The 27124-nt window shown below is 32.4% G+C and overlaps 2 protein-coding genes across 4 annotated transcripts in view; one reads left to right on the forward strand and one right to left on the reverse strand.

Moving 5' to 3' along the window:
* The window catches only part of LOC132759757 (transmembrane 9 superfamily member 2-like), a 28051-nt gene extending 12888 nt beyond the window's left edge, over positions 1-15163 (forward strand). The window contains exons 9-17 of the mRNA XM_060751585.1: positions 1498-1597; positions 1946-2102; positions 2812-2931; positions 4250-4307; positions 5825-5984; positions 7394-7545; positions 9157-9268; positions 10767-10938; positions 11593-15163. Coding sequence (XP_060607568.1) covers positions 1498-1597; positions 1946-2102; positions 2812-2931; positions 4250-4307; positions 5825-5984; positions 7394-7545; positions 9157-9268; positions 10767-10938; positions 11593-11702 — 1141 coding nt within the window. The 3' untranslated portion in view covers positions 11703-15163. The remainder of the gene's footprint in view (positions 1-1497; positions 1598-1945; positions 2103-2811; positions 2932-4249; positions 4308-5824; positions 5985-7393; positions 7546-9156; positions 9269-10766; positions 10939-11592) is intronic.
* On the reverse strand, positions 15164-25820 carry LOC132759758 (uncharacterized). 3 transcript variants are annotated; one of them, XM_060751588.1, is made up of 9 exons: positions 25671-25820; positions 24905-25222; positions 19386-19561; positions 18810-18924; positions 18335-18428; positions 17652-17822; positions 17099-17226; positions 16634-16694; positions 15164-16116 (listed from the first exon to the last, which is right to left on the reverse strand). In XM_060751588.1, exons 2-9 carry the CDS (start codon positions 25211-25213, stop codon positions 15740-15742), a joined length of 1431 nt encoding a protein of 476 aa, XP_060607571.1. In that variant the 5' UTR covers positions 25214-25222; positions 25671-25820; the 3' UTR covers positions 15164-15739. The 3 variants fall into 3 exon arrangements, with proteins under 3 accessions (XP_060607571.1, XP_060607572.1, XP_060607570.1); XM_060751589.1 differs by having other exon boundaries at positions 24905-25219; positions 25671-25807; XM_060751587.1 differs by lacking the exons at positions 24905-25222; positions 25671-25820 and adding an exon at positions 20304-21414.
* Between the last annotated feature and the right edge of the window lie 1304 nt (positions 25821-27124).

Genomic DNA, 27124 nt, shown 5'->3' on the forward strand with positions numbered 1-27124 from the left:
GAGAACTATAAAGGGTATCAACTTAAAACTTTGTAGGTAGAGAGATCTCACTGATAAGAAGTGAGAAAGAATGTATTGCCATTAAAAGAAGGTGTGAAAACTCCAAATCCAAACTTTAATTTATCTTATTGATGTAAGACAAATAATTCAATAACCTTTTTAAAAAATCTATAAACTAATGCATTCTCCCTATGTGCAAAATTATTTACTAAAAAGCATGTTTTCTGACAAGTGCATGCTGGGGGTATGCAACACTAGTTACAAGCTCTAGTTTACAGCTGAAATATATTCATTTGTGATTATTTACAGCTTAATTTTTATGACCCCAAAGGGAAGCATAATATAATTGCACCGTCTGTCTGTCTGTCCCACTTCATTTGTGTTCCGGACTGTAACTTTGTCAAACATTGAGGGATTTTGAATAACTTGGCACAGATGTCTACAACATCAAGATAACGTGTCGCGTTTAAGAACCACATTCTTACCTCAAAGGTCAAGGTCATACTATCATTTTGAAGTTTCACATTATCGCAATTAGAGTAAATAGGTACACACATTTGTGTCCGGACTGTAACTTTGTCATGCATCAAATGATTTTAAAATAGCTAGGCATAAATGTCTACCATATCAAGACAATGTGTTGCTTCTAAGAATTACGTCTTTACCTCAAAGGTAATGTTCACACTACCATTTTGAAGTTCAATTCATTTATAGGTACACACATTCGTGTCCGAGCTGTAACTTTGTCGTGCATTTAAGGATCTTAAAATAACTAGGCATAAATGTCTACCACATCAAGACTACATGTCGGACAAAGACCCATGTTCCTACCTTCAAGGTCAAGGTCACACTTATAGTTTGAAGGTGCTCATTCTCATTGCTGATACACATTCATGTCTGGATTGTAACTTTGTCATGCATTGAAGGATTTTAAAATAACTTGGCACAAATGTCTACCACATCAAGACAATGTGTCGCAGCTGAGGCTCATGTCCGTCTGTCCATGTGTCCCCACTTACACAACAATCATGTCCAGACTGTAACTTTGTCATGCATTGAGGGGTTTTGAAATAATTTGGCACAAATGTCTATCATTATAGCAACATTTTGTCGCGTCCAGGAACCACGTCCCTTCTTCAAAGGTCAAGGTCACACTAATATATTGAAGGTTCATGCTGTCACAATTAGAAATTACAGGTACAATAATACAAAGAACAATATTCAGCAATTCGTTACTTTCATTCTCTTTTCTTTTCATTATACCTGCATGCTTAGGAAACCTTTTCGGGGGCATTCATCACTTGGGTGACAGCTCTTGTTTTACTATGAATAATACAAATTAATTGATGTTTATGTATGACTATATATAGTAATTGAAATTCAGTATTGCTTCTTCACAGTTCCTGCATTTAGTTGCACATATTACAGAGAGTATGTTTATTAACAAATTAACCAATGATGGTTTATTGTGTAATAAATTTTGGTGATCTACTTCAGTTGTTTAAACTCGCTGATTGTTGCCATGTTTCTGGCCTCAATACTCGCAGTAGTCTTGAGGAAAATTCTGTTAAAAAAGACTGTACAAACTAGCAAACAAGTAAGTAATACTTTATCTTTTCTGTTGAATGAAACTTAGTTTAGAACCTTTGTTATGCAATCAATAACTTGAGAAAAAAATAACCTGGATTTGTTTATCTTGGTAGTAACATGGCCAGTTTCCTCAGTAATAGGTTAATGAAATTTCTGAGTCATTATGCTATTCTTATATATATTGATTATTGATATTATACATGACCTTTGTGAAATATGCAAAAGTATGTAAATATGCCACAATGACAGGCATATGAAGTGGGGTTATTATTACCCTGTGGGCATATTTCTTTTTTTTAAACATATAGCAGACATGCTCATAAATGTTAGCATTGTCTTTATTTCATTGTTACAGAATGGTTGGCGTTGTTGGAAAAGAAAAAATGATGAAAGCCAATTTAAGTGGAAATTAATTTATGCATACATATTTCGACCTCCAGGCTCTGGTATGGCATTAGCAGTGTTGAATGGAAGTGGTGTGCAACTCATTGTAACTGCAGTGATTATACTAGGTAAATTTATCTATTACTGAAAAAACAACCAGAAACATTAAAATATACATACAAAGAATGATCAGCAAAAACTACGATTTTTTGGGGGAACCAAGGCCTATGAGCTTTATACTGAGATAAGCGTTATATCAAGGCTCCAACGTAATTTTTTTTATAATAATGATAAATGTGCATATTCATTTCTGTGATAAACCAATTTATGTTTGTTTAGGCATTACATAAATGTCTATCTAAAACATCATCTTACACAGAAACTGGTCCACCTGTTTAACTCAATAGGGAGAAAATCAGATTTTTATACAAGAGTTGCTGGTTTGATCCTCATGTGAAACAAAATTTCTCTGTAGCAGTTGATATCAGGCATTGAATCTAATGGTCATTTGTCTACCCCCACTAATTCAGTGGGATAAGTAGAGGGTCTATTGCAGAGATAGTGGAATTTACTGGTTAGTTAATCCAGGAAAGCCAGTTAGGTAGACGACAATGGAGAGAAGACCAAAAATGTGTTAAATTGATATTAGTTACCAGATAATACAAAGAAACTATAAAATTGATTACAGCCTCTGTGGGCTGAAACTCACCCTGGTGTTTGACATTTTGTTCTAAATTCTGTACACATATTGGTGTAGTATAGATAGCAGTTGTCAATTAACTGTGTGTTTATAACTAATGGAATCGTGTCTTCATATTTCCCACCTGTATATTACAGTGCTGGCAACAATAGGTGTTCTCTCACCAGCAAATAGAGGAGCCTTAGAGACATGTATATTAGTGTTCTATGTTTGCCTGGGATCCCCAGCAGGTTATGTTTCAGCAAGACTTTATAAAGGTAAATTATTAGAAAATCTAATATGCTTCCTGATGAAAAGACAATCATTCTCTGCTTAAGAAATACATACAACACGATCCATTGCTCAGTTTGTGATGCCATGAGGATTCATAGTGTCTCAAAGAGTTAAAATTGAGTCCCTTTCTGATAATGTGAATAAAAATTAAACTAGAAATGTGTCCATAGGACACGGGTGCCCCCACCGCGCCACTGTTCTGTCAATCTTTTTACTAAGTCAAGGGAAATAACTCTACAAATACTGGATAAATCCACAAGCGAAACCCCAGGTGCAAATCTAAATATGCTGAGCAATCTGCCCGTAAGGTTTAATGAATATGTCAAATCCTTTTTGAGTAACTTGCGACACAAGTTGAAAATTGCAAAAATTTTCTAAGTGAAGGGCAATAGCTCTAAAAATACTGAATAAATCCAGACGAAAATACCCAGGTGCACAACTACACATGCTGATCAACATTCCTGTAAAGTTTCATGATTCTAAGTCAAATACTTTTTGAGTTACGTGCCACACAAGTTGAAAATTGCAAAATTTTACTAAGTCAAGGGCAATAACTCTGAAAATACTAAAAATATCCACACAAAAATACCCAGGTGCACAACTACACATGCTGATCAACATTCCTGTAAAGTTTCATGACTCTAGGTCAAATACTTTTTGAGTTACATGCGACACAAGTTGAAAATTGCAAAATTTTACTAAGTCAAGGGTAATAACTCTGAAAATACTAAAAATATCCACACAAAAATACCCAGGTGCACAACTACATATGCTGATCAACATTCCGGTTAGGTTTCATGACTCTAGGTCAAATACTTTTTGAGTTACATGCGACACAAGTTGAAAATTGCAATATTTTACTAAGTCAAGGGCAATAACTCAGAAAATACTAAAAATATCCAGACGAAAATACCCAGGTGCACAACTTCACATGCTGATCAACATTCCTGTAAAGTTTCATGACTCTAGGTCAAATACTTTTTGAGTTACGTGCGACACAAAAGTGAACGGAAGGACGGACGGAAGGACGGACGGACGGACGGACAAGGGTAAATCTAAATGCCCGCCACTAACATGGGGGCACAAAAAAGGACATTCAAAGTCATTGAATTTGGCTACTCTCTTAAAAAATAGTTTGAAAGTTTTTTGTCTGAAAACTTGCTTGAAAATGAAATGGATGACTAGAGTGAAAGTACTGAAACTACTTAAGTTGAGAAATGTAATATTCCAAGATTCATTGATACACTATGATAAAACAGCAGTGAGAAAGAATCAAACATCATTTGAAAATTTATTTTTCAGCTTTTGGTGGGGAAAGGAAGTTGTTAAATGCTATTCTAACAGCTACAGTTTGTCCAGGGTAGGTAGATATATTTAACCTTAATTCTTCTGTCCATGAATACATCCTATTCCTAGTGACCAGTGCTGGCACCAAGATCTTTTATTTCCCTTCTAAATTTTTGAAGAATTTGTTAGGCTTCAGATTTCTATAACTTTTTAATTTTGTTAAGAAAATATGAAGTACAAGTTTACATGTTTATTCATTTGATGTACTGTTTGGCCTCATTTCTGTTTGTGAAAGTGTGCAAAGGAAATATCTAATGAAATAATTTTTATAAAATTGATAATGATCAAATTATGTTCTTTCCAAAATCTTAGGGTGGATTCTGGAAAATGTTGTAAGAGAGAAAATGTCTCTGGAATTTAACACAAATGTATATTGTAGGTAAACAGAATAAAATGTTTGTCTTATATTGTGGAGGCTGTAAAAAGTTGCCCCGTACATTCAATCAGAGATGTTATATTTCAGATCCTTAAAGATCATTCAGCACGACATTATTGTTGTGCTTGTGGTAATTTAGTTCTTTCTATTTGGCTATTTTCTAGTTGGGCGGTTCCATTATTCCTCTATTGAATACTGTTGAATCACCCTTAGGATATGTGGCCTGCTTTTTAAATTATCTGTGATATGCAGGCTTCATAACCTGATCTAACTAAAATGATCCCCTTTATTTAGTTCCGCCCATTGTTTTCCCGTTTAGCACACACGCATTTTTTTACTTGGGGACCTTATGCCTCTTTTCATGGAATGGCACTCATGTGTGAAATTGAAGGTTCCATGATAACCGCCATATGGACACATCTGCGGATTCTAAATTCAAAATATTGTACCAGTTCATGTTAAATGTTGAATTCTGCTTAAGCCGGTGCTAGGGGGCGTGGAAGGTAGTTTGCACTTAACAGAACCGTCCATGAACCGCTCAATGAAACCGAGTCTGCAACATTTTCAATTGTGCTGTGTTGGGCTTTCTTTGAGGATTCTTGTATTCTCTATTTTATAAGCATTTAGAAATGCAATATTTACTCTGAAGAAAATATGCAAACATTATTTTTTTTATGCAAGTATTTTGGAATTCAAATTATAATAATTTTGTAAACAACACATAGCAGAAATCAATAATTGGTAAATAGCAGAAAACAATAATTTTGTAATCTATATATAGCTTTATACACTTCAAATGTTCTACTGTCAATCAATTACAAGATATGAGCTGTCAGTTAGATTAAATCTACAAAGTGTTGTTGGATGTTTATTTCTAAAGTCTAAGGAGATTTACTACTTCAAGGGGTTGTAAGAAAAATTAAGGAATGTGAGGGAGGGAGAAATTTTATAACCTCATCTCATCAGCTAATAGATGTGTGTTTAACAAGCATGTTTTGTACCAGTAGTGGATAACCTTTCACAATTATCGTGTCATAAATTGTTACCTTTCCAATTAGTTATAAGCTGTGAACAATTTTGTTCATCAAAATATATAATCACATTTTAAAGATTTGATATTATTATTTGAGGTTTGTTTGCTTGCATGTTTTCAGGATAGTTTTTGTGCTGATACTCATCTCCAACTTTCTGTATATGATAGAGGAGTCAAGTGCGGCAATACCATTTACAACAATACTTGCTCTGTTGGGTTTATGGTTGGGTATTTCTTTGCCTTTGACGCTACTTGGTTCATTCTTTGGATTTAGAAAAAAGGTTTTTTTTATTTTGCATTTCAAAGGGCAGATTTATCACATGTAGTTAGTGCATGTTTGCCAGTTCAATTAATTTTAAGTGTCACTTAATACTGTTATCAAATATGACAGGAACATATGTGGTGGCATGGCCGAGTGGTTAACGCTAGTAATCTTATGATCGCTAGCCGCATGGGTTCAAACCCTGACAGGGGCAAGTCATTGTTTCCTTGAGCAAGAAACTTTACACTCACTGCTCAGTACTGTTTGGTTCAAGGAAAGGATTTAAAAGTATGTCTATAAGCTAATAGCTTCCTACACAATCGAACTAAAATAAATTCTGTATAAACCAAATATGACAGGAATACTATACAGAGAAAATTTACTTTTTTTAGAGCAGCTTGACTCTAGATTTATGCTTAATTTCTGTATTTTATCTAAGAAAAGATTAAATGTAATGTCCATACAAGACATTAACATTCCACAAAGTTTACTTTACTTAAAATGTGCTACAGTATGAAATACAATGTAATTGCCCAAACACTGTTACTGAGTATGAATGTGTAGAAAAAAACCCAATCATATTTTGCATCTATTTTCCTTAAGTTTGATATTGTACATTTTTTTTATTTCCCTGGAGATATTCCGCTTTAAGGTAATTTAGTTACATGTCAAGGTCTTTGAATTCTACAAAGTTAAAATGTTTGTGTTTACTAACTGGATTACCCATTATTACATATCTCCAGCTTAGTGCAGTAACGGAATAAGTTCTTCTAGATTTAATAGCAGTTAATAAGGTATTGCACTAAGGTGATGATATACATGTAACTAAATAGAGGATATTGAACGAGTGTAAGTTCAATACTAAATTTACACAATATTTGTATAATGTAAATGATGTCTTGTTGCATTGTTATTACATTTGTGTAATATCGTTTTTATATTAATAACACATAGGTTTATGTGTAACTGTAAAAATAACATCACAAAGAAAATACTGTTACCCTGAACAAATACTTCATTGGGACACTGTTTTTATTGGTTTTTATTTTTTAGATTTTTACTGTGAACATTTTTAGTCACATGGTACACTTGAATTAACAGTGAGAATAACTCTCATCGGCCTATGGGATATTAACATTTCAAAAATAGTGAGGGGTAATAATATTAAATGGCTTTTAATTACTCTCCTGTGCCAAAGTTTATTTTATAAATATACATGTATTTTACATAAACTTGTATGTTATGCAATGGGAAATATTCAGTATACAGAGAAGTATTATGTTATGAAAAAAAGAAAACAAATTGAAAGTCCTTTACTTACAAATTTACAATTCATAAGGATTAAAGTCTGTACTTTATTTTACCGGTAAATTAAATATCAAAGTTTTGATTTACTGTAAAATGATAAATTGTTTTTTTTCATTGCAGGGATATCAATATCCAGTGAAAACATCTGAAGTTGCAAGACAAGTACCTCCACTGAGACTACATCTAAAACCTGTTTCAGGCATGATTATAGGAGGCTTTCTACCTTTTGGAACAATTTTCCTTCATTTGTTCTTTATCTTGAATAGCATTTTGTAAGTACAATATTGACAGAATCTAATATTATGATTAAATATCTTACAGTTGTACATGTATCTATTTGTCACTTAGAATTAGGCATGATTCAATGGATGAAATTTGTGTGTTTATATGGTTAGATATTATATGAGGGTTATGTGCATTTATATGTTTAGATATTATATGAGAGTTGATGTGCTTTTATATGGTTAGATATTATGTGAGGGTAGATGGTTGTTTATATGGTGAGATTTTATGTGAGGGTTAATGTGTGTTTTTATGGTGAGATATTATATGAGGGTTGATGTGCATTTATATGGTTAGATATTATATGAGAGTTGAGGTGCTTTTATATGGCTAGATATTATATGAGGATTGATGTGTGTTTATATGGTTAGATATTATATGAGAGTTGATGTGCTTTTATATGGTTAGATATTATGTGAGGGTAGATGGTTGTTTATATGGTGAGATATGTGAGGTTTAATGTGTGTTTTTATAGTGAGATATTATATGAGGGTTGATGTGCATTTATATGGTTAGATATTATATGAGAGTTGATGTGCTTTTATATGGTTAGATATTATGTGAGGGTAGATGGTTGTTTATATGGTGAGATATTATGTGAGGGTTAATGTGTGTTTTTATGGTGAAATATTATATGAGGGTTGATGTGCATTTATATGGTTAGATATTATATGAGAGTTGAGGTGCTTTTATATGGTTAGATATTATATGAGGATTGATTTGTATTTTTATGGTTAGATATTATATAAGGGTTGATGTGTATTTTTATGGTTAGATGTTATATATGGGTTGATGGTTGTTTATATGGTTAGATATTATATGAGGGTTGATGTGCATTTATATGGTGAGATATTATATGAGGGTTGATGTGCATTTATATGGTTATATATTATATGAGGGGTGATGTGTGTTTATATGGTAAGATATAATATAAGGGTTGATGGTTGTTTATATGGTTATATATTATATGAGGGGTGTGGTATGTTTATATGGTTAGATATTATATAAGGGTTGCTGGTTGTTTATATGGTAAGTTGTTATATTAGGGTTGATGTGCAATATATATGGTGAAATATTATATGAGGGGTGATGTGTGTTTGTATGGTTAGATATTATATGAGGGGTGATGTGTGTTTATATGGTTAGATATTAAATAAGGGTTGATGGACACCGGTCTTGATGATTTTCAGATCAAAATAAGATCTAAGATTATAAATAATTTAGTCTGATCTTTTGTTTATAATTATATATAGCTCAAAATAACTTTTTAAAACCTTTAACCTGCAGAATTAGTGAGGTGGACTTGCCCTGTTGAGAATTTGGAATAGTCCATTTGAATTGTAAAGGATATAAGATATAATCAAAATAAAAAAGAAAGAAAAGAAAAAGAAGTTGCTATCAGTATAGAGCCTGGTCAGACTGTATGAATATCAGATTTGGTTCCAGTAGCTTAAAGTTAGCAGATCGAGGCTGCTCTTATGAACTTGTCGTCATTACAATTTGCTAGCGCCTCAGGTCATATTTATCTCATTCAGGCTATATTCTTCTGTATATTCAGTCAGCAACTTGTATAACTAATAACATACATGTATGCATTTTAGTGCACACCAATTGTACTACAAGTTTGGTTTCCTGGCTTTGGGATTTATTATGCTGGTTGTCACATGTTTCCTGGTAACGATTTTACTGTCCTATTTCCATCTGTGTGCAGAGGTAAGATACATGTTTTGACATTAATGTATTCAGACTTGAAGAGTTTGTCTTATCTGATATTATCTTGTTATGTTAAGTAATTTGTATGTATGTTTTGTATGTCAACATGTGCACTGTTCATTGTCTTGTATTATGCTATTATGTGTCATCATAGGCTTATAATCCTTATATGATTTAAGGTAGAACACCCCTAATTGACACCTATAAGGAACTGTAAAATTGACAACATAGGACAGTTATATGCCTTAAATGTCACCTGCATGCAAAATTTAAACAAAATTTACCGTGTGGTTTATGAGTTACAGTGATGGACATTTTTCTGAACTAAAATTTTGCCATTAGAAGGGCTTTTTTTCAGAAATGAGGAAACTCTAAATAATCTATAATATCATCATTATGAAAAATGTTTTTTCTATTGCTCATTGTTAAGAAACAAATAATGACATTTAGGTAACAAATTAAACAAGCAAAATGATTGTTTTTAAACAAATTGTTTTAATATATATTAAAATATAACCCTACCCCACCCACTTTTAACACTTATTTGACCATTTCCCTATGTAAAAAGCCTTATTTAAAATATTCTAAAATTTTCCATAATAAGGGGCTGTTTTCAAAGTTTGTCAAAATTTTCTTAAATGTATATTGGTTGGTCTTGCAAAATATAAAATACTTTTACCGTGTAGTTTTTATCTTATTAAACTTTGAAAATATCTGGTATCAAATTTACTATTAAATTTGGCATTATTTAGCAAATAAATACCTACAATAATTATATGATTAAAATGAAAAACTTTTTTCTTCCATTAGGGATCTGAGAGATTATTAAAAAACGTTAAAAAGAAAAAAAAGAAAGAAAAAAAAGTTGCCCCTTCTGGGGTTTGAACCCACGCCCCCAGTTTCAATATACTTAAAAGTGACTCTAGCCTATTTGAATACTCTTCAAAGTGGAGATAGTGCATTAGGGGTGTACTACCTTAAATAAAACTATTTCTATGCAATTATATAAGTATAGAACAGTTTTCCGATTATCTCAAAGCTTTGTAATAGGAGTAAAGGCTGAAATAGGCCTAAAATTTGTAAATTTGAATAAAACAGGAAGACATAATTTCATAATGATGACATGATTAAAGGTAGTTTATTATTATTAATTCCTTCATCAATCTTTGCAGAGTATTATCAAACATGTTGTACATATAGAAGTCATGAAAATTTAGATCATAAACAAAAATGACTGGAACACTAATAAAAAACGTGGTGATAGCATCCATGGTTGACACTGCCCCAAATTTGTTTGCATATATAGGTGAACAAGTAGGCCCAGCATGGCATTCTTGTTTCCACATGTCATTCACATTGTAAATAATAAAATAGAAATTTAGCATGATAATGCTTCTATATGAAATCTGAAGTATGTAAGCAAATTCATTTATAATTGTAAGACTTTAATGGTCCTGTTACAGGAAAGATACAATAACTAAAGTTGATTTATTTACAGGATTATCGCTGGTGGTGGAGGTCATTCCTAAACAGTAGTTTTTGTGCTGTTTACATGTTCATATACTGTATTTATTACTACGCTGCTAAAACAGACTTTGATGATGGAGTTAGCGCATTCATCTATGGCATATATGTCTTTATTTTGTCGTTTTTGCTGTTTCTTGTAACAGGTACATATTTCCTTTTCTATAAATAACACATTGTAAAAATGGTGTGTGATAAGCAATTGTTGATGTAAAAGTGGCATTGATTTGCATATTTGTAACCCACATTTTATACTTTACAATATTTAGAAGGAAAGGAATTATCAATGTGGCTCATGTACTTCTTCTTTTATTTTGACTTTTTAAAGAATAATGGTACTTATATCTGGAGTCTTAATTGTAGACTGATTCAGCATTATAAATGTATACTGCACAAAAATTCCAAATTGATTGATGATTCAGCATTATACATGTATACTGCACATTCCAAATTGATTGATGATTCAGCATTATACATGTATACTGCACATTCCAAATTGATTGATGATTCAGCATTATACATGTATACTGCACATTCCAAATTGATTGATGATTCAGCATTATACATGTATACTGCACATTCCAAATTGATTGATGATTCAGCATTATACATGTATACTGCACATTCCAAATTGATTGATGATTCAGCATTATACATGTATACTGCACATTCCAAATTGATTGATGATTCAGCATTATACATGTATACTGCACATTCCAAATTGATTGTATTTGTTGGTTAGTTTTGACTGTGACCTTGAAACTTTTGCTGAATAAAGAATTGTATTTATTTTGTTTCAGGAAGTGTAGGTTTCTTCTCCAGCTTTTGGTTTGTTAGAAAGATATATAGTAATGTTAAGGAGTGCGACTTGTGGTCAACAAAGGACCTGCAAGATGAACCTTTAGGATGAAGAAGATGAACTTTTACACCTGGATAGCTTACTTTATTTAATCGGAAGTCATATAATGTTTTGTACACATGGGAATCATGTACTTAATATGAAAACAGATATATACATTGTATATGTCAGGTGTTACATTCACATAAGATAAATTCACAAGTGCTTGTGTATCTATATGTACATAGAGGGGCAGTATTATATTTGTTTTGTCGAGATATGTGACTGACAAAATTTCTCTTGACTTATTGAAATATGACATTGACTAAAATATAACCTTGATGATATTTTTAACAATTCATAGGGTCTGAAAATGAAGGGTCATAAGTGTTTAAAGGTGAAGGGGCATTTGTGTTAAACAAACATGTTTTAGCTACTTGTTATTGTAGAAAATGACCATTGACATGCTGATGATGTGGTGGTGATTGAATCAATATGACCAGGGCAGACCAAGATAAACAGGAACGACTATGTTGTCTGATATCTACACTGTTCACTATTCAGTCAATACTTGTTTTGAAATTTTCCCTCAAAATGATCAATGGATTCATTCAGATTGAAAGATGGACAAGTTCATTTAAGATATTTAATTTGATAAGTGGTATTTCTAGGTTATACCAGTCTGCATAGCTTAGTGGGTTTGAGTGCAAGACTTGTAATCTCACCATTGTGGGTTTGATTCCCAGACTGGCCAACTAAAATTACTAGTCAGTCTGTCAGATGAGACTTTAAATTGAGGTCCCGTGTATGAGTGCTCAAACACTTGGCACGTTAAAGAACCAGGAAACTTCTGGAATTTGGCATCTTTCTGTATCTGTATGTCCTCCAAATTCTAAAATGACTAATACTCTTCTGGACTCGCCGATATGGACAACCGATGGCAAGTATAAATAAACTCAAATACTCACTCTTAAGATTCTATTAATGTAAGTTTTAACTTAATTTGTTATACAGCATGATTATACACAATGCATATAATTCTGTTAGATCTGATTTTGATTTGTTGTTGGTTTATACAATGTTTTATCTGTTGGTTTATACAATGTTTTATCTGTTGGTTTATACAATGTTTTATCTGTTGGTTTATACAATGTTTTATCTGTTGGTTTATACAATGTTTTATCTGTTGGTTTATACAATGTTTTATCTGTTGGTTTATACAATGTTTTATCTTATTATTATACAACCATGTACAACTCATTGTATACCTTTTATTTTATCTTATGTGATAGATTTTAATGTGTCACATTATGGTTTATTAAACATCATGTTAACTTTTTACTATATAGCCTTATGTGACACATGGTGTTATTTCAATCTATTATCCTGTGGCAATATTCCTCAGGGGAGAGTAATCTATAGACATTCTAGTTCTCTCCCCTGACCCCTCTGCTCTTGTAAAGTTTATGAAATGTTGGTTCGGTATAATTAAAAAGATAACAATGTCCTTCAGAGTGACAGTGCATGTAAGCAACCCTTGAACTGATACAACACCCGTGGCTCGGACTCAGGCGTTATTTCAGTTCTCCGGTGACTAATATGCACTATCACCCTGAGTAATTGGCTGTTCATTATTCAATTTGTTTTAGATAAATTAATTAAAATTGTGAAATAGGCCGGACTTTATATTAACTGGATAGTATATAAAAGTTTTATGTGATTTTAGAGATGTAACACACCTTATTACTATATGAAACTAAAGCATTGTCGAGCAAGGATAAACTTCAGTTCTATAATTGAAGCATTCAAGTGTGCATGTCCTTCTGGGTTTGATAAAGATCTTTGGGTGAGGATATATTTAGGGATATGATTTTGTCAGAATAATCAATCAGTTTTATCTGTTGTTTTTTTTGTTTGTTTTTTTTTGTGATCGCTTTTTGTCCGGCGTCCGGCCATCCGTAAACTTTTACTTCAAATGACATCTCCTCATAAACCACTAAGCCATTTTCAACCAAACTTCACAGAAAAGTTCCTTTGGTGGTCACCTTTGAAAATTGTTCAAAGAATTTAATTCCATGAAGAACTCTGGTTGCCATGGCAACCAAAAGAAAAAAAACTTTAATTATCTTCTTCTAAATAACCCAAAGAGATAGAGCTTAGATAATTGGCATGGAACATCTTCTAGTGAGTGTCAACCAAGTTTGTTCAAATAAAAGCCCTGGGGTCAAAATTGGCCCCGCCCCAGGGGGACATTGATTTTTCCTATATGCATATAGTAAAAAATTAAAAATCATCTTTTAAAGAACCCAAAGAGCTAGAGCTAAGATATTTAGCATGAAACATGTTCTAATAGATGTCTACCAAGTTTGTTCAAATAAGAGCCCTGGGGTCAAAATTGGTCCCGCCCTGGGGGACATTGATTTTCCTTATATGTGTATAGCAAAAACTTAAAAATCTTCTTCGAAAAAACCCGAATAGCTAGAGTTTAGATATTAAGCATGAAACATCTTCCAGGAAGTGTCTACAAAGATTGTTCAAATAAAAGCCCTGGGGTCAAAACTGGCCCTGCCCCAGGGGTGTCATTGTTTTTAAATATATGTGTAAAGAAAAAACTTATAAAATCTTCTTTTAAAAAACCCAACAAGCTAGACCTTAGATGTTAAGCATGAAACATCTTCTAATGGGTGTCTACCAAGTTTGTTCAAATAAAAGCTCTGGGGTTTAAACTGGCCCCGCTCCAGGGGGCCTATATACAGGTGAGCGACTTCAGGGCCATCATGGCCCTCTTGTTGTTTTTTACGAGTTAATATTTTCTCTACTGTGATACATTGAGTTGTAGTGTAAATATCATGTTTCAATATACAGTTTTGTAATTTTTAAATCTATCATCTCTTGCAGTTTATATAACTCCTTTTCTAAGTGTAAATGTCACATAATTCAGGTAAACAGTTAACTAAACAATTACTTGCAACTGAGAATATTTCAATTAATGAATTATAAAACTCGTGCGGTGCTGCTCTGCCTTCATATCTTGGGAAGTGTGCATAGTTTTATTACTTGGGTCTTCTTCCACAATACCAGTAGAATATATTTTCTGTTGTTAAATCTTTTTTAATCATTTTGTTATTAAAATACCTATATCAGGGTTCTATAAGAATTATTAATCTTGTTTATGACGGGAGGGACGAACCAATATGCCTGATAATTGATAGACTGGACACCTAGTTCAATGATTTTTATGTTCAATCATTTTTCTTTCCTTTGGTATTATTTTTCTGATATTAAACTATGGAGCTTTATTTTATATATGCTTAATTGCTTATAATGCTTATATATATAAATGTTTCAATATTTCTTTAAAGTGCCATTTTTTCTGATAAATGATACATGTACGATTTTTTCCTTTCGGAGGGCCCGATCGCTGAACTTGGAAGAACTTGGGCTCATCCCTTTTTATATTCATTAATTCAAAAACATGTTGTTCATGTATATATTAACATGTGTATATCAGCAATTAAATATTATAAAAACAATATATTTTCAAGTTTTATTTACATATAAATAAAATATCTTCATATAGATCTACATTTTAATTTAATGTAAAAGAATATATTAGCATATAATAAAAATTCATTAATATCATTTTTTTTTTCAGACTAGATATTAGTTTCATGGAACTATAAACTAATTCTTTGTTATGATTATTTTGGCATTTGTGCCGTTTTAGTAATGGTTTGCTAAGACTAAAGTGATTATCATGAAAATATTCTAAAATTGTGCCTCTTGTTACCTCCCTTGGGATTATTTGGGTTGAAATACTAAGCATTAAGTAAGCGTGTCCTTGAAAAACCACTCATTGGCATTTTTTACTCAGTGCCTATCAGGTTGACAATAATGCTCCAAAATCTAATCCAGTAGTCACAAAAATGCAAAATGTTACACCAGGATAAGGCAACTGTTACATGAATGATCTAGTTCTGAACACCAAATTTATAATAACCCCGAGAAGCTTTAAACCTGGTGTTCCACTTAAATAAGTAATAAGTTGTTACTTTTCTTAAAAATGAAAACTAAGTATGATAATTGACATGTCTGAGAAACCCGTCGGTTTACATACACATCAATTCAAATGGAGTCGTTGGCGTTTTCAAAATTTCTGAACTTATTTTACGTGCTGATCTCTTTTCAGTTATGTCCAATTTTAGACTCTTGTTCAAGCTGGGGACTTCAGTATCCCACTCCATGCTTTGTTGGGACCTTTTGGAATTGCTGTTATTACTTTTGACATCATTTATACAACTGTTCCTCCGTGTACTGGAGAATGAACTATCAGTGCATATTGACGGATCATTTCCTGATGTTAAACACGTCATCAGCTTGCAGTGATCAACCTGGTCATTCCCATCAGCAGGAAATTCTTCAAACATGTATTCATTGTAGCTAGTTTCTATTTTAAGATTTGTTGGGTTGCATGCCAGATACTTATCTGCAATATAAAACGAAACAAAGCTCAAGTTGATCTAATCCATATAACTTATGCCGCTTCAACGTGCATGTGTGTTTATGTTCATTAACAAAGTGAACTTAAAAACCATAAGTCCGATTTCAACCAAACTTGACATGCTTATTTAGTTGGTGAAGGTTTTTCAAAGTTACTCAAAGAATTGAGCAGAAATCTAGTTTTGGAAACCAAAAATACAATAGTAAAAAAATCTCCAGAGCTCCTGCCAAGTTTGTTTGAATCGTGACCTATGGTGCGCATGAGAAGCATATAGCTTTATGAAGAGATAGGAAAAACATCGAAAATCTTTTTTTAGAACTGCAAGACCTAGATTTTTGATAATTTGCATAAAACATCTATCAAGTTTGTTCGAATCACTGATGACCTTTAAAACAATTTATTTGACAAATGAAGGTCAAATTTTCAAACCTTAAAAACTTCATTATTTTTAAAACTACCGTCTTCATGCCTACTTGTATATCTATATGTTAACATTTCTTACCACTGTTTTTGAAGAAAATATTGTCCGATGTTTGACCGATGTCAAAATACATTGGTGTTTCCTGAAAGTAAGGGAGACATGCCAATAAGCTTTTAACATTAATGTACTGACTTGCCATATAAAATCAATATTAGCACTTTACATTATTGTACCAAATCGAGCGGACATGTTCTTCACATGCTATTATCGAACAATGATTTCACTGTGTTATAACTCTAGAAAATACACATAAAATGTAGGCCAGCCTCTTTACAAAACTGCTATTTTTCCATCGGCTTTTATCAATTGGCACATAACACATTTAAAGTATTCAAATTGCATTCAAAAATCTTATTGTTTATATATGTATTCTGGTGACTACAATTAAGTATTGACGTCAAGGTTCATATACATGTACTCCAGGCATGAATATTAGGAAAAACTTTGCCACTAACTAGGCTTTGACAGAAAGTAAGGTATACTTACATCCAGACTGACTTGGTCCTTGTTTATTACTATATATTTTGAGTTAATCTCACAAAATAAAGCAGCTGTCATGCCAGGCTGTGTTTTTCCAGGCATGATGTGAATACGCACTTTTTTCTTGATTCTTTCTGTAAAAGATATCACAACAATGATTGTGTGTATTTAAATGTTGAACCATTTAATTCATACAATGTACATAGGTTTTGCTGAATTAAAATAATAGTTCTATTCCTTTTTTCAATAAGTTTAATGCGATGTTTATTGCTGCAACTTGTTAAAGGCCTTCTCGATTGCACTTACTGTAAAAATTTAAAGAAAACCGAACTTCGGTGATGTTTTTACAATTAACATGCGTCTGTAAAATGATATAATACTCAGACTTATAGAAATACGTGAACGGGACCGCTCAATATTCGACACATTTTCCAGATCTTACAGTGTCTACAATTTAAATAAATATATTTAGTCCTTACGATTTTTTTTTATATAATCACCCGTGTCTACGCGTTCTTTTTGAAATTCTATAGTGGTTCTTAGATTATCTCTTACTTACTAGATTTGTCTGTGTCCGTGCCTGTCATAACATTAGCCACAACAGAATTATTCTTGATATCTAAGTAGTGTTGTTGTTTATTAGATGTTTTAAACCAACACACTTCTTCTTCCTCGAAAATATTCGACCTTATAACGTTACACTTCTCGGCTTTTACTTCCGGATATTTATCTAAAAAGTATGGAATTAAAATAAAGCAATTGAAATCTATAGCAAAAAACTTCTATTATAGTGTACGTGTAAGATGTATTTTAGCATTTGTATGTTCTGTCAGTTCCATCTATGCCACTTAGCATAGACAATTGGACATACATACATATAAACAACAATAAAGTATATGTAACACGCTTATACAAACATAAACGATATAAACAAGTTTAAAGGGCGATTTAAGATGGTTTAATATACTCCTAATAGGGTTAAACTGATATAGCTTTAAATTCGCTCGAGGGTTCTTTCCATAATGCAGACGATTCTAAATATAAGCTGTTGAAAAAGAATTAATGAGAATTAGACAGTTAGAAGTTTCAAATTCAGATCTCAAATGGACAAACGTAGGACAATTAGTAATTATGTATAATGCCTATTCAAAGTGTGCGCTCTGTTTTCGACACAACTTAAACATGTTATTATGTCAGGTGATTTTTACTTCCTTATTAAGCAGAAAGAATGTAAAAAAATACCCTTATCACGTGGACTATCTGGGGATAGTACAGCGCTTGTCTCTATCCATTCCCACTCTTTCTTTGATCTTTCTTGCACAAGACGACGTAGTACCTGTAATACATACACATAAATATATGAAAGTTGAATTAATAAAAATAAGTTGGAAGTAAGATTTAATGATGCTGTCCATACTTATCTTACAGTATGAATGTGATTTTGGATATTCAGCTATCACCTCAAAAATTCTATTTGAATGTTATAACCCACTTAAATTTCGGTTGGTGGTGTTCTTTTCACGAAATGATTATCTAATTACTAAACCGACATATGACTCCGACAAAAAGGTAGTTTGTTAAAACAGTATATTATCTATTGATAAAGTTAACTTGCTGAAAATGTAAAGTATAATATATACGAGATATACATGTACATAAAAGTTTATCGGGTAGACTGCGTGCATAACTAAAAGCTGTTAATATTTGTATCACATACTAATTTGAATCGTGTCCTCCCATCGACCGTGACATTTTTGAAAAGATTTAAAACTTCGCCATGATCTAGATCTGGTACAAATCTGCCATTCAGGAGGACTAATTCATCATTTGATCTGAAAACACAGGAAAAACAAATATAATTATAAAATTACAAAATGTATATCGTTTCCAGTATATAACGTTCCTATAGTAACTAAGGGCAAAGACCCCGCGATGACACTCTTTACATTATTTCAGGCTTCAGTAGATCTACAGTAAGTCAGCAATCATGCTGAATAGATTAATCCCTAGCAATAATTAAATTCGGTGAAACAACACCACGTCTGCCATTTTCAATATTATTTTTGTTGGCGTTTTCCTTCTTTAAACCTATTTTTGTCATGTATTTACGTGTTTATGCTATTTAAAAAGTGCCAAGCCTTTGGCTTTTGATGGTCACATTCTTTATAATTACACGACACTTTGATGGACCATTTAGAATTGCTTGAATTTAATAAAATTATTAATTCTACGTTTACTATTAATGGAGACTTTAAGACTATATTCTTGGCCTGAAGGATGTAAGACTGCTTACGATATTTTCATTTTTGCAGCAGGTCCACCCGGTTTTACGTCAACAAGAAAGTGCTGTTTATAAACAGTGCTACCCTGTTGAGTAATGAAAGTCCACAGTTCGGCACCAAACTCGTCTCCAAATTCAGTATCAGCATGTTCGTGTAATATGTAAATGGTCGATGTGTAGTTGGGCTTCTGTAAAACATAAAACACAAAAATATACTTATCAAAAATACATATATAATATAATATACGCAAGTAAAATTCTGCTTACATTAAATTTTATATTTCAAGATAATTTCATGTGATGTTAAAACTTATAAAACAAAATAAAGATAATGCCAGGAATTTAACTTTATTTTCTTTATTTCAGATACAATACAAAATAACTGATTTTATGTGTAACATGTTTCAGATTTTAGGAGTAAATATTCTTCCAATACAGTGTTGTTTATATTTCGCCTGCTACTTTTCAAACGAAAGTATTGACATACATGTATATGTATATAAATGAATGCGAAATATTGCTAAATCTAATTAAAATAAATATGAAGGGGGATATAAAAATATATGCATTATTTTAATGCAAAATTTTCTTTACGAAAATAATTCGTGCACCGGAATGTGTCGTGCACTAGACACCACACTAAAAAGAAACCTTTGAAAGGAAATGAAGAAAAAAGCAAATATTTGTATAAATTAAGGAGAAAATTGTTGTGAAATTTAGGTGTGATGTGTTTTTTACATGTACTGTGTGTACTGTACATATTATAAAGCGTATCGGGTTAAAATACATGCCTTTTTTGAAATTCATTTTTATCAGATCTAAATGTTTAACAACGACAAGAAAAAACCCATCTGTCATTTATATAAATTTTAAACAATTACATATTTGTGAAACTGTCGAAGCATAGTTTGCATCAAAAGTAAACCTTACTATATGTTTGTGTCGTGTAAATATATCAGGAAGTGAATTGCTTCTGCGTTTTACTGTTCCGGTTTTATACAAACGTTTTCCAATGTTACTTTCCAAAGAATTTCTAGCCCAGCGTCTATCAACTGGTTTTGGTATTTTTTCTGTAATAATATCAACACACTCGGACGTTACTATTTCATCACTTTCATCAACAAAGACATCTTTAATGACACTAGCAGACTCTGTTTTTAAGTTTCCTCTCGTAGATGTAACGTTACAGTTATCGTCTGCTAGTACGCCTTTAATATTTATGTCTGAGTTCGAATCTTTTAAGCATTCTTTCGGTATTTTTTCGAGTTGAAAAACACAATTCTCATCAGTTTCATTCTCGTCAGATTCTGAAAAGTCGTCTGATTTATAGCCGGAATCGTCACGTAAATACGTTCTATTGGCCAAGCCCTGCGTGTCATCTTTTTGCTCTTTTTGCAGATGATCACTTCCTCTTGTATCACCTTGTATATGATAATGTGTACTTACATCACTTGACGCACTCAATTGTTGGCTTGATTTCACGTGTTTAACGGCGTTTGTAAATGCTTTAGGCTCTTGACCTTCTTCGAAATCGTTTGACCTGAGATAACGTCCTGTTTTGTTCAAGGAACCTACAGTGAAATCCTCTTCATCATCGACGTTTTTTTCTTGATCACAATAAGAAACAATATCCTCATCTAATTTCCGTACTTTAATCCTTCGTTGTTTTCCTATAGCACTTAACCTTTTCCTTTTCTCCATTATTTTAATACAGTACAGTTAAATCTTTTGATGTCAATAGACAGTTCCCAATCCTATAAATGTACCATTAACGACTAACATATCCACGTTTCTAGCTATTTACATTTTCGGAAAATGAACTCCGCGTTTTTCCGAAAACTAGGCCGCACCTGATATCTTTATGAGCTTAATCGATCTCCGCTTAAACCACAATAATATTAGATCTATAGTATGTTTTAATATTATCTGTTAAATTAAAGGTTAACTAATTATACCCTATTGATCGAGACTGTGTCCCATTTAAATGAACTAGATATATTATATTGGTTTAAATATTACTAGTTTAAACTTTAAGGAGTGTCAAATATGCGATTTAAAAAACCAACAACAAAAACAACTAGACGACCTTGAAAAATTGTGTTACAAGCTTAACTTAAAGTTTTGTAGCAATAACTGATTATATCAATGTTTGTGTTTGTGGGCATTTTAAGTATATGTTGGGAAATTCATTATTTTTTTAACAAGACGAAGTGCGCGAAGAAAAATCAACTTTGCAACCTTTGAGAGTACAGTTGCTAACAGGCGCGGATCCAAGATTTTTATTAGAGAGGTCGCAAAATTTCAATAAATTGTAATGTGGGTTTGGCATTTTACGATTTTTCCAGAGGGGGGTGGGGGAGGGAGTGAGTCAAATTTTGAGTGACTTACAAGTTTTGCTCCATTTTCGTTACCCCCCCCTCACACACTCTCTGGAGGGTTAGACACACTAGTTAGATCCCCTTTTGATCCGCTATTGACACAAATTTAGCTAACAGTATGTGAGGAGGAATGGAGATGGGTCGTCACAGTGATATGTTCTTTTAGTTACATATATAACTATATTCAGTACAGTTTTGCAGTGTTTTATAAATCTATAACAAATGGTTATGAACTTCTGGTTTCAAAAGTGTTCTGAGCAATTAGCACTGAGTGATAAGTTTCTAGAGAACCAGACATGTTTTGTCAATTAAGTAAAATAAGCTTTCGTATGTCTAGGACCGAGGAAAAAAATTATGTATCTTCAACCGCACTGGAGTTTGCAGAATTGTAACACCGTATTAATATATGAAATTAGTATACTAGTAAACTCGTCAATGCACGTGCTTGTAAAAGCAAGATAACATTATCATATACAAATTTTAAAAACTGTAACAATGCGTTAAATAGATAAACTTGTTTGATTTTAGATTAACACACAATAACGTAATTGTTTTAATTAAGTGCGTCGTGTTTTTTCGTTTGTGTGTGTGTGTGTGTGTGTGTGTGTGTGTGTGTGTTTGTTTGTTTGTTTGTTTTTTTTTTGTTGTTGTTTTTTTGCAACGAAATGAAAATAAAAAAGGAGTATTTGTTCGTGTAGATAATACCATTTCGCATAAAGTACGAGTCTATTACTTTTCCAATTAATTTACCTACGTGTATTGTATACAAAATCGTATCAAGGGTAACCAGTTTTACAAATTCTTAACTGAGACTTAAGTTGTTACCCGTATCATAAATTCTTGACACAAGTTTCTTAATTTTCAAATAATCACATTATTTACAAAATCTACTAATCAATTATATATACAGTACACTAATTCTCCCCGGAATTAGCCACTTATACCCACAAATATGGTATGCTTACTAATTTCAATTCATCACTTTCAATTTAACCGTTTAATTTTCACACAACATTCTTTTTAAGATTTACTTTCTAGCAGCAACTGAATCTATTCTTGCAACAGGTGCATCCAATGCACCAGTGCTACACTCTAAATGAAAATTAGCTAATCGTTTTGTCGCCGAGTTGATTTTAACCCTTTACCACATATATACGCGAAACAACGCACTTTCGACCCCCCCCCCCTTTTAAAGACCTCAAATAGTGAAAAAATGTCCTATTTGGACCCCAAACATAAGTTTTCGTTTGAGAAATGTTGCTTAAAAAATTGAGCACTTTTTCGGCGCCGCCGCCCATCCAAAAGATACATAAGGGGGTTGCCAGAAGGGGGATGTGCCCCCTTCTGTTAGGGGGGGGGGGTTGAAGGGGGGCGGAGTCCCCCTCATCGCCAAGAAAATTTTGGACTTGTGAGAGGGTAAAAATGACCCCAGGTCGATCATAATGTAACGTTTAACCAACGCTGAAAAGCCTTTGACTCTATCTCAATCCCTTGAACAGTTGCAGCACTTTGAAATAAATTTTGATGGAAAAAATCGAGGCAAAATAGTGATTTTTGGCAATTTTGAGATGTCCCCTCGTTGCCATGGTAACAGGAAATTAAAGACTGAGCATGTAGTTACAAAGGCAATGGTCCAGTCAACATTTGTGCCAAGTTTGATTAGTATTGAAGCATTTTTCATAGTTTCATAGCAGTTTGAACTTGTAACAGGAGGCTTTTCAGTGAAAACGGCCATTTTTCACAATATGCTCATGGGAGAAAGGGTTAAAGGGACTCGCTTTTCACTGAAATACGGGTAGCTTTGCACTATGTATCAATTTTCAGTTTTTTCTTCTATATTTCTTTAATATTATCCTCTGCAGTTTTTTTTAGATTTAAGTGATTCTCTTGATATCTTTAAAAACTATCAAATATTATGTTCAGACTTTTTGACCTCAGTTGAACTCCTTTAAATTAAGTGAACATTAAGCCACTATATGTTGCTTAGAGTTATTTGAAGGAAAATTATGGATATTAAGAATTTTTATTGTTTTCGGGGAATACTTATTCTAAGGAAATTAATGCAAATATTTTTGTGAGACAATTTACCGTAATAGTTAAACGTTTTTTCTTCTTCGTCGATTTACATTAATGAGCAGGCATCGAAGGTGATAATGCTATAGCTCGGCAAGCAAGCTGCATATCAGTGCACTCAAAATTGAAAATGACGCTTTCAAAATGTAAGTTGGACATGTCCATTTCACACATGTTAAGGGTCAAGTATTCTGCACCAAAGTTGATTAATTTGTCTTGTTCATTATCTTTTTGTTAGAATAGACGTTTCGTATTCTTTTACAAACGCATTTTAACCATATTCTAATTCATTGTGGAACATACGTATCAAGTTTTTTTTTATTCTTAAGATAATGTTTTGAAATAAGAAATGATTAAAAAGCGCAGCAGACTGTATGGAATGCGCCAATCTAGCCTTGTGACGTATTAAATAGACGCTAGCAGTGCTCTTGGAAGTGATGCAGTTTTACCTTAAACACGCTAAAGAAAATAAATGGACTTGTCTAGCTTTCAAAATTAAAACCAGTCATCATTTTAGGGAAAATTTAAGAATATGTACTGACTTAATTAATATAGAACAGTGCCGGCCATAATCAGGCGGCACTGATTGCTTTGGTACTGATTTCAGTTGTCGTCAGAAGTGTCAGACTTACACAAACGACACTGTCAGCAAATTTTTATAGCCTTATTTCTAATTGCCACTTGAAATAATTTCCTGTTTACAATTACACTTACAAACATAATGGCTAGACTAGATTGTCATTAGCTTATCCCATACTCATCAAAACTTCAAAGTTTCCAGTTTTCATTACCAACAACTGTACAAAAATCATGTTAAAAAACCTATTAGTCAGAAAAATGACCCTTCTAAACTCAATTTTCTTTTCTGTTATACCGAGTATCCCCCATTACAATGGTTTTACTAATTTAGTACCGATCCATTATATAAAGCACGGATTGAACGTTTCTCGTAAAAAGTACCATTTTAAGTACAGTACTTTATTCCACTAGTGTTTTTGAAATAAAGACATGCAGATGTAATCATTATACAAGTTTATAGTTTTACCATAATATATTTTATATGAACAGTTTTTACATTACCTTGTTTTGCGAAAATCCGAGTATATGCCAAATGCTATTCTTTGGTGGCAAAGGTGCACCGTCTGGTAACGAGTGCGGGAGATTTGATGGGCTCTTGTTTAAAATCGTCACCTTTGTCTCCATTGGACAGAAGTAATCTGTCTCTATGTCTGCATCACATAATGGACAAACTTTCCTATTGAACAGTTCTTGGTAGGTTGGATTTTTTGACGTCCTTTTTGAATGTTCAAATGTTTCACTACTACAGGTGGCTGTTGTTTGGTGTTTACGACATGTTTTAGAGCGTGTATTGCACGCCGGTCCTTCCATAGTTTCCTGCTGTAAAAAAAACAACATTTTTAAAGTGATGCCAATGTAACATTCTTTATTTTAATACTACTACTATTACTACTACTACTGCTGCTGTTGCTGATGATGATGATGCTGGTGGTGGTGGTGGTGGTGGTGGTGGTGATGATGATGATGATGATGATGATGATGATGATTATCTTGATGATGATGATGATGATGATGATGATGATTATCATGATGATGATGATGGTGGTGGTGGTGGTGATGATGATGATTATCTTGATGATGATGATGATGATGATGACGACGATGATGATGATGATGATGATATGATGATTATATATGATGATGATGATGATGATGGTGGTGATGATAATAATAATAATAATAATAATAATAATAATAATGTTATAGAGAAACAAATGTTGTCTCAAGTTTATTTTGTTGTTTTATAAGATCAAATATGAACACTTACCGTTGTTGTTCCTGTTCGAATGTTTATCTCCAAACTGATGTAATTGTACTAAGATGGTGTTTAAAATAGAAGCGTTCACGGAAAGTTTCTATGATATATGTATATATATTAACTTATCATATGATTCATCAACAGGAAATACGTACTATGAATGAAAATATTCACGAAAAATAAAACATAAGTCATGATAAAATGGAAATTTATATTTTCAGTTTTCTAATACCACCCTTGTTATTATAGTTATAATTTATTTACTGTTTTTTTTTTTAGAAATCTGCTGATGCTGATACTATACTTCTTAATATGACCATGAGTAATTTTGAGAAATTCATGTTTTGGAATAATATTTTATATTGAAACTTTAAGAAAAAAAATAGAAAATCACTTTGTGAACAAGTCTAATTCACTAACATATGATGATAGTGGAATGCTATACATGTACATATGTCTTTGTGTACATGATTGTATATGTGAAAGAAGAGACCTTCAGAAAAAAGTTACATGGAAAGAAAACCATTTAAATAGATAAAATTATACATAAAAGCTTAAATTCAAGTTTTTTTTTCAGAAACTTTAGGGAACATACTAAAATGCATTTTGTATTAAGGACACACTGTTTTCGTTTATTATTTTTTCAAAGCCAAACCATCGGGTTCATTCTTTAATGTATAATGCAAATTAATATCCGAATTATAGCAAAATGATTAAAAACGCATGTTTGTGCGTCTTATATAAAAGGTTTCAGACCGTGAAAAAGCCACCATAACAAGTCACAAAAGCGGCATGAGGATGTGATATAAGTAAGGTTTACGACTTAATGTTCCTTTAAAGTCACATTATACCTCAGAAATCCATAATTATAAAATTATCTAGAAATGTCATACACGTGTTTAATAATGTTTTAATATTTGATTTAGGGTATGTTAGACGTTTATACAATAGCTGAAGAAAGTGTCGCTGAATTCGTAGTAATGTGTTGTCAAGGTAGCAAAAAGTGAACAATGTAGTATTTTGACTTCCATACAAAATTCTAATTCACTATAATTACACCAATTAAAGCAATAGGGGCAAATATTATTCATCTATATGGCAAAGGAGTATTGTTTTTGGAAACTAACAAGATACAAAAAAAAAAGTTTTTGAGAAATAAAAATTATAGCATTTCTGAGGCATTATGGGCCTTGAAACAGTTGTCAATGTGCTATAATGTATAATATTGTAAGTTATTAATCTGTACGGATAGAAACATACTAGGATCGGTGAACTTTTAATTATAGGAGTGTTTTTCGCTTCATATTTTAAGAGCCGAAATAAAATCATGAGTGACCAATGCAACGATACATTCGTAGCTTCTTGAGTGCACTTAAAACAGATTTTCTCAAATATATAAGATACACCAACTTTTGCAAATATTACGATAGTATAATTTGTAGACATATACAATAGACCTATTT

The sequence above is a fragment of the Ruditapes philippinarum genome, unplaced genomic scaffold, assembly GCF_026571515.1.
Source record: "Ruditapes philippinarum isolate M1 unplaced genomic scaffold, ASM2657151v2 ctg38_1_1_1_1, whole genome shotgun sequence".
Taxonomy (NCBI): domain Eukaryota; kingdom Metazoa; phylum Mollusca; class Bivalvia; order Venerida; family Veneridae; genus Ruditapes; species Ruditapes philippinarum.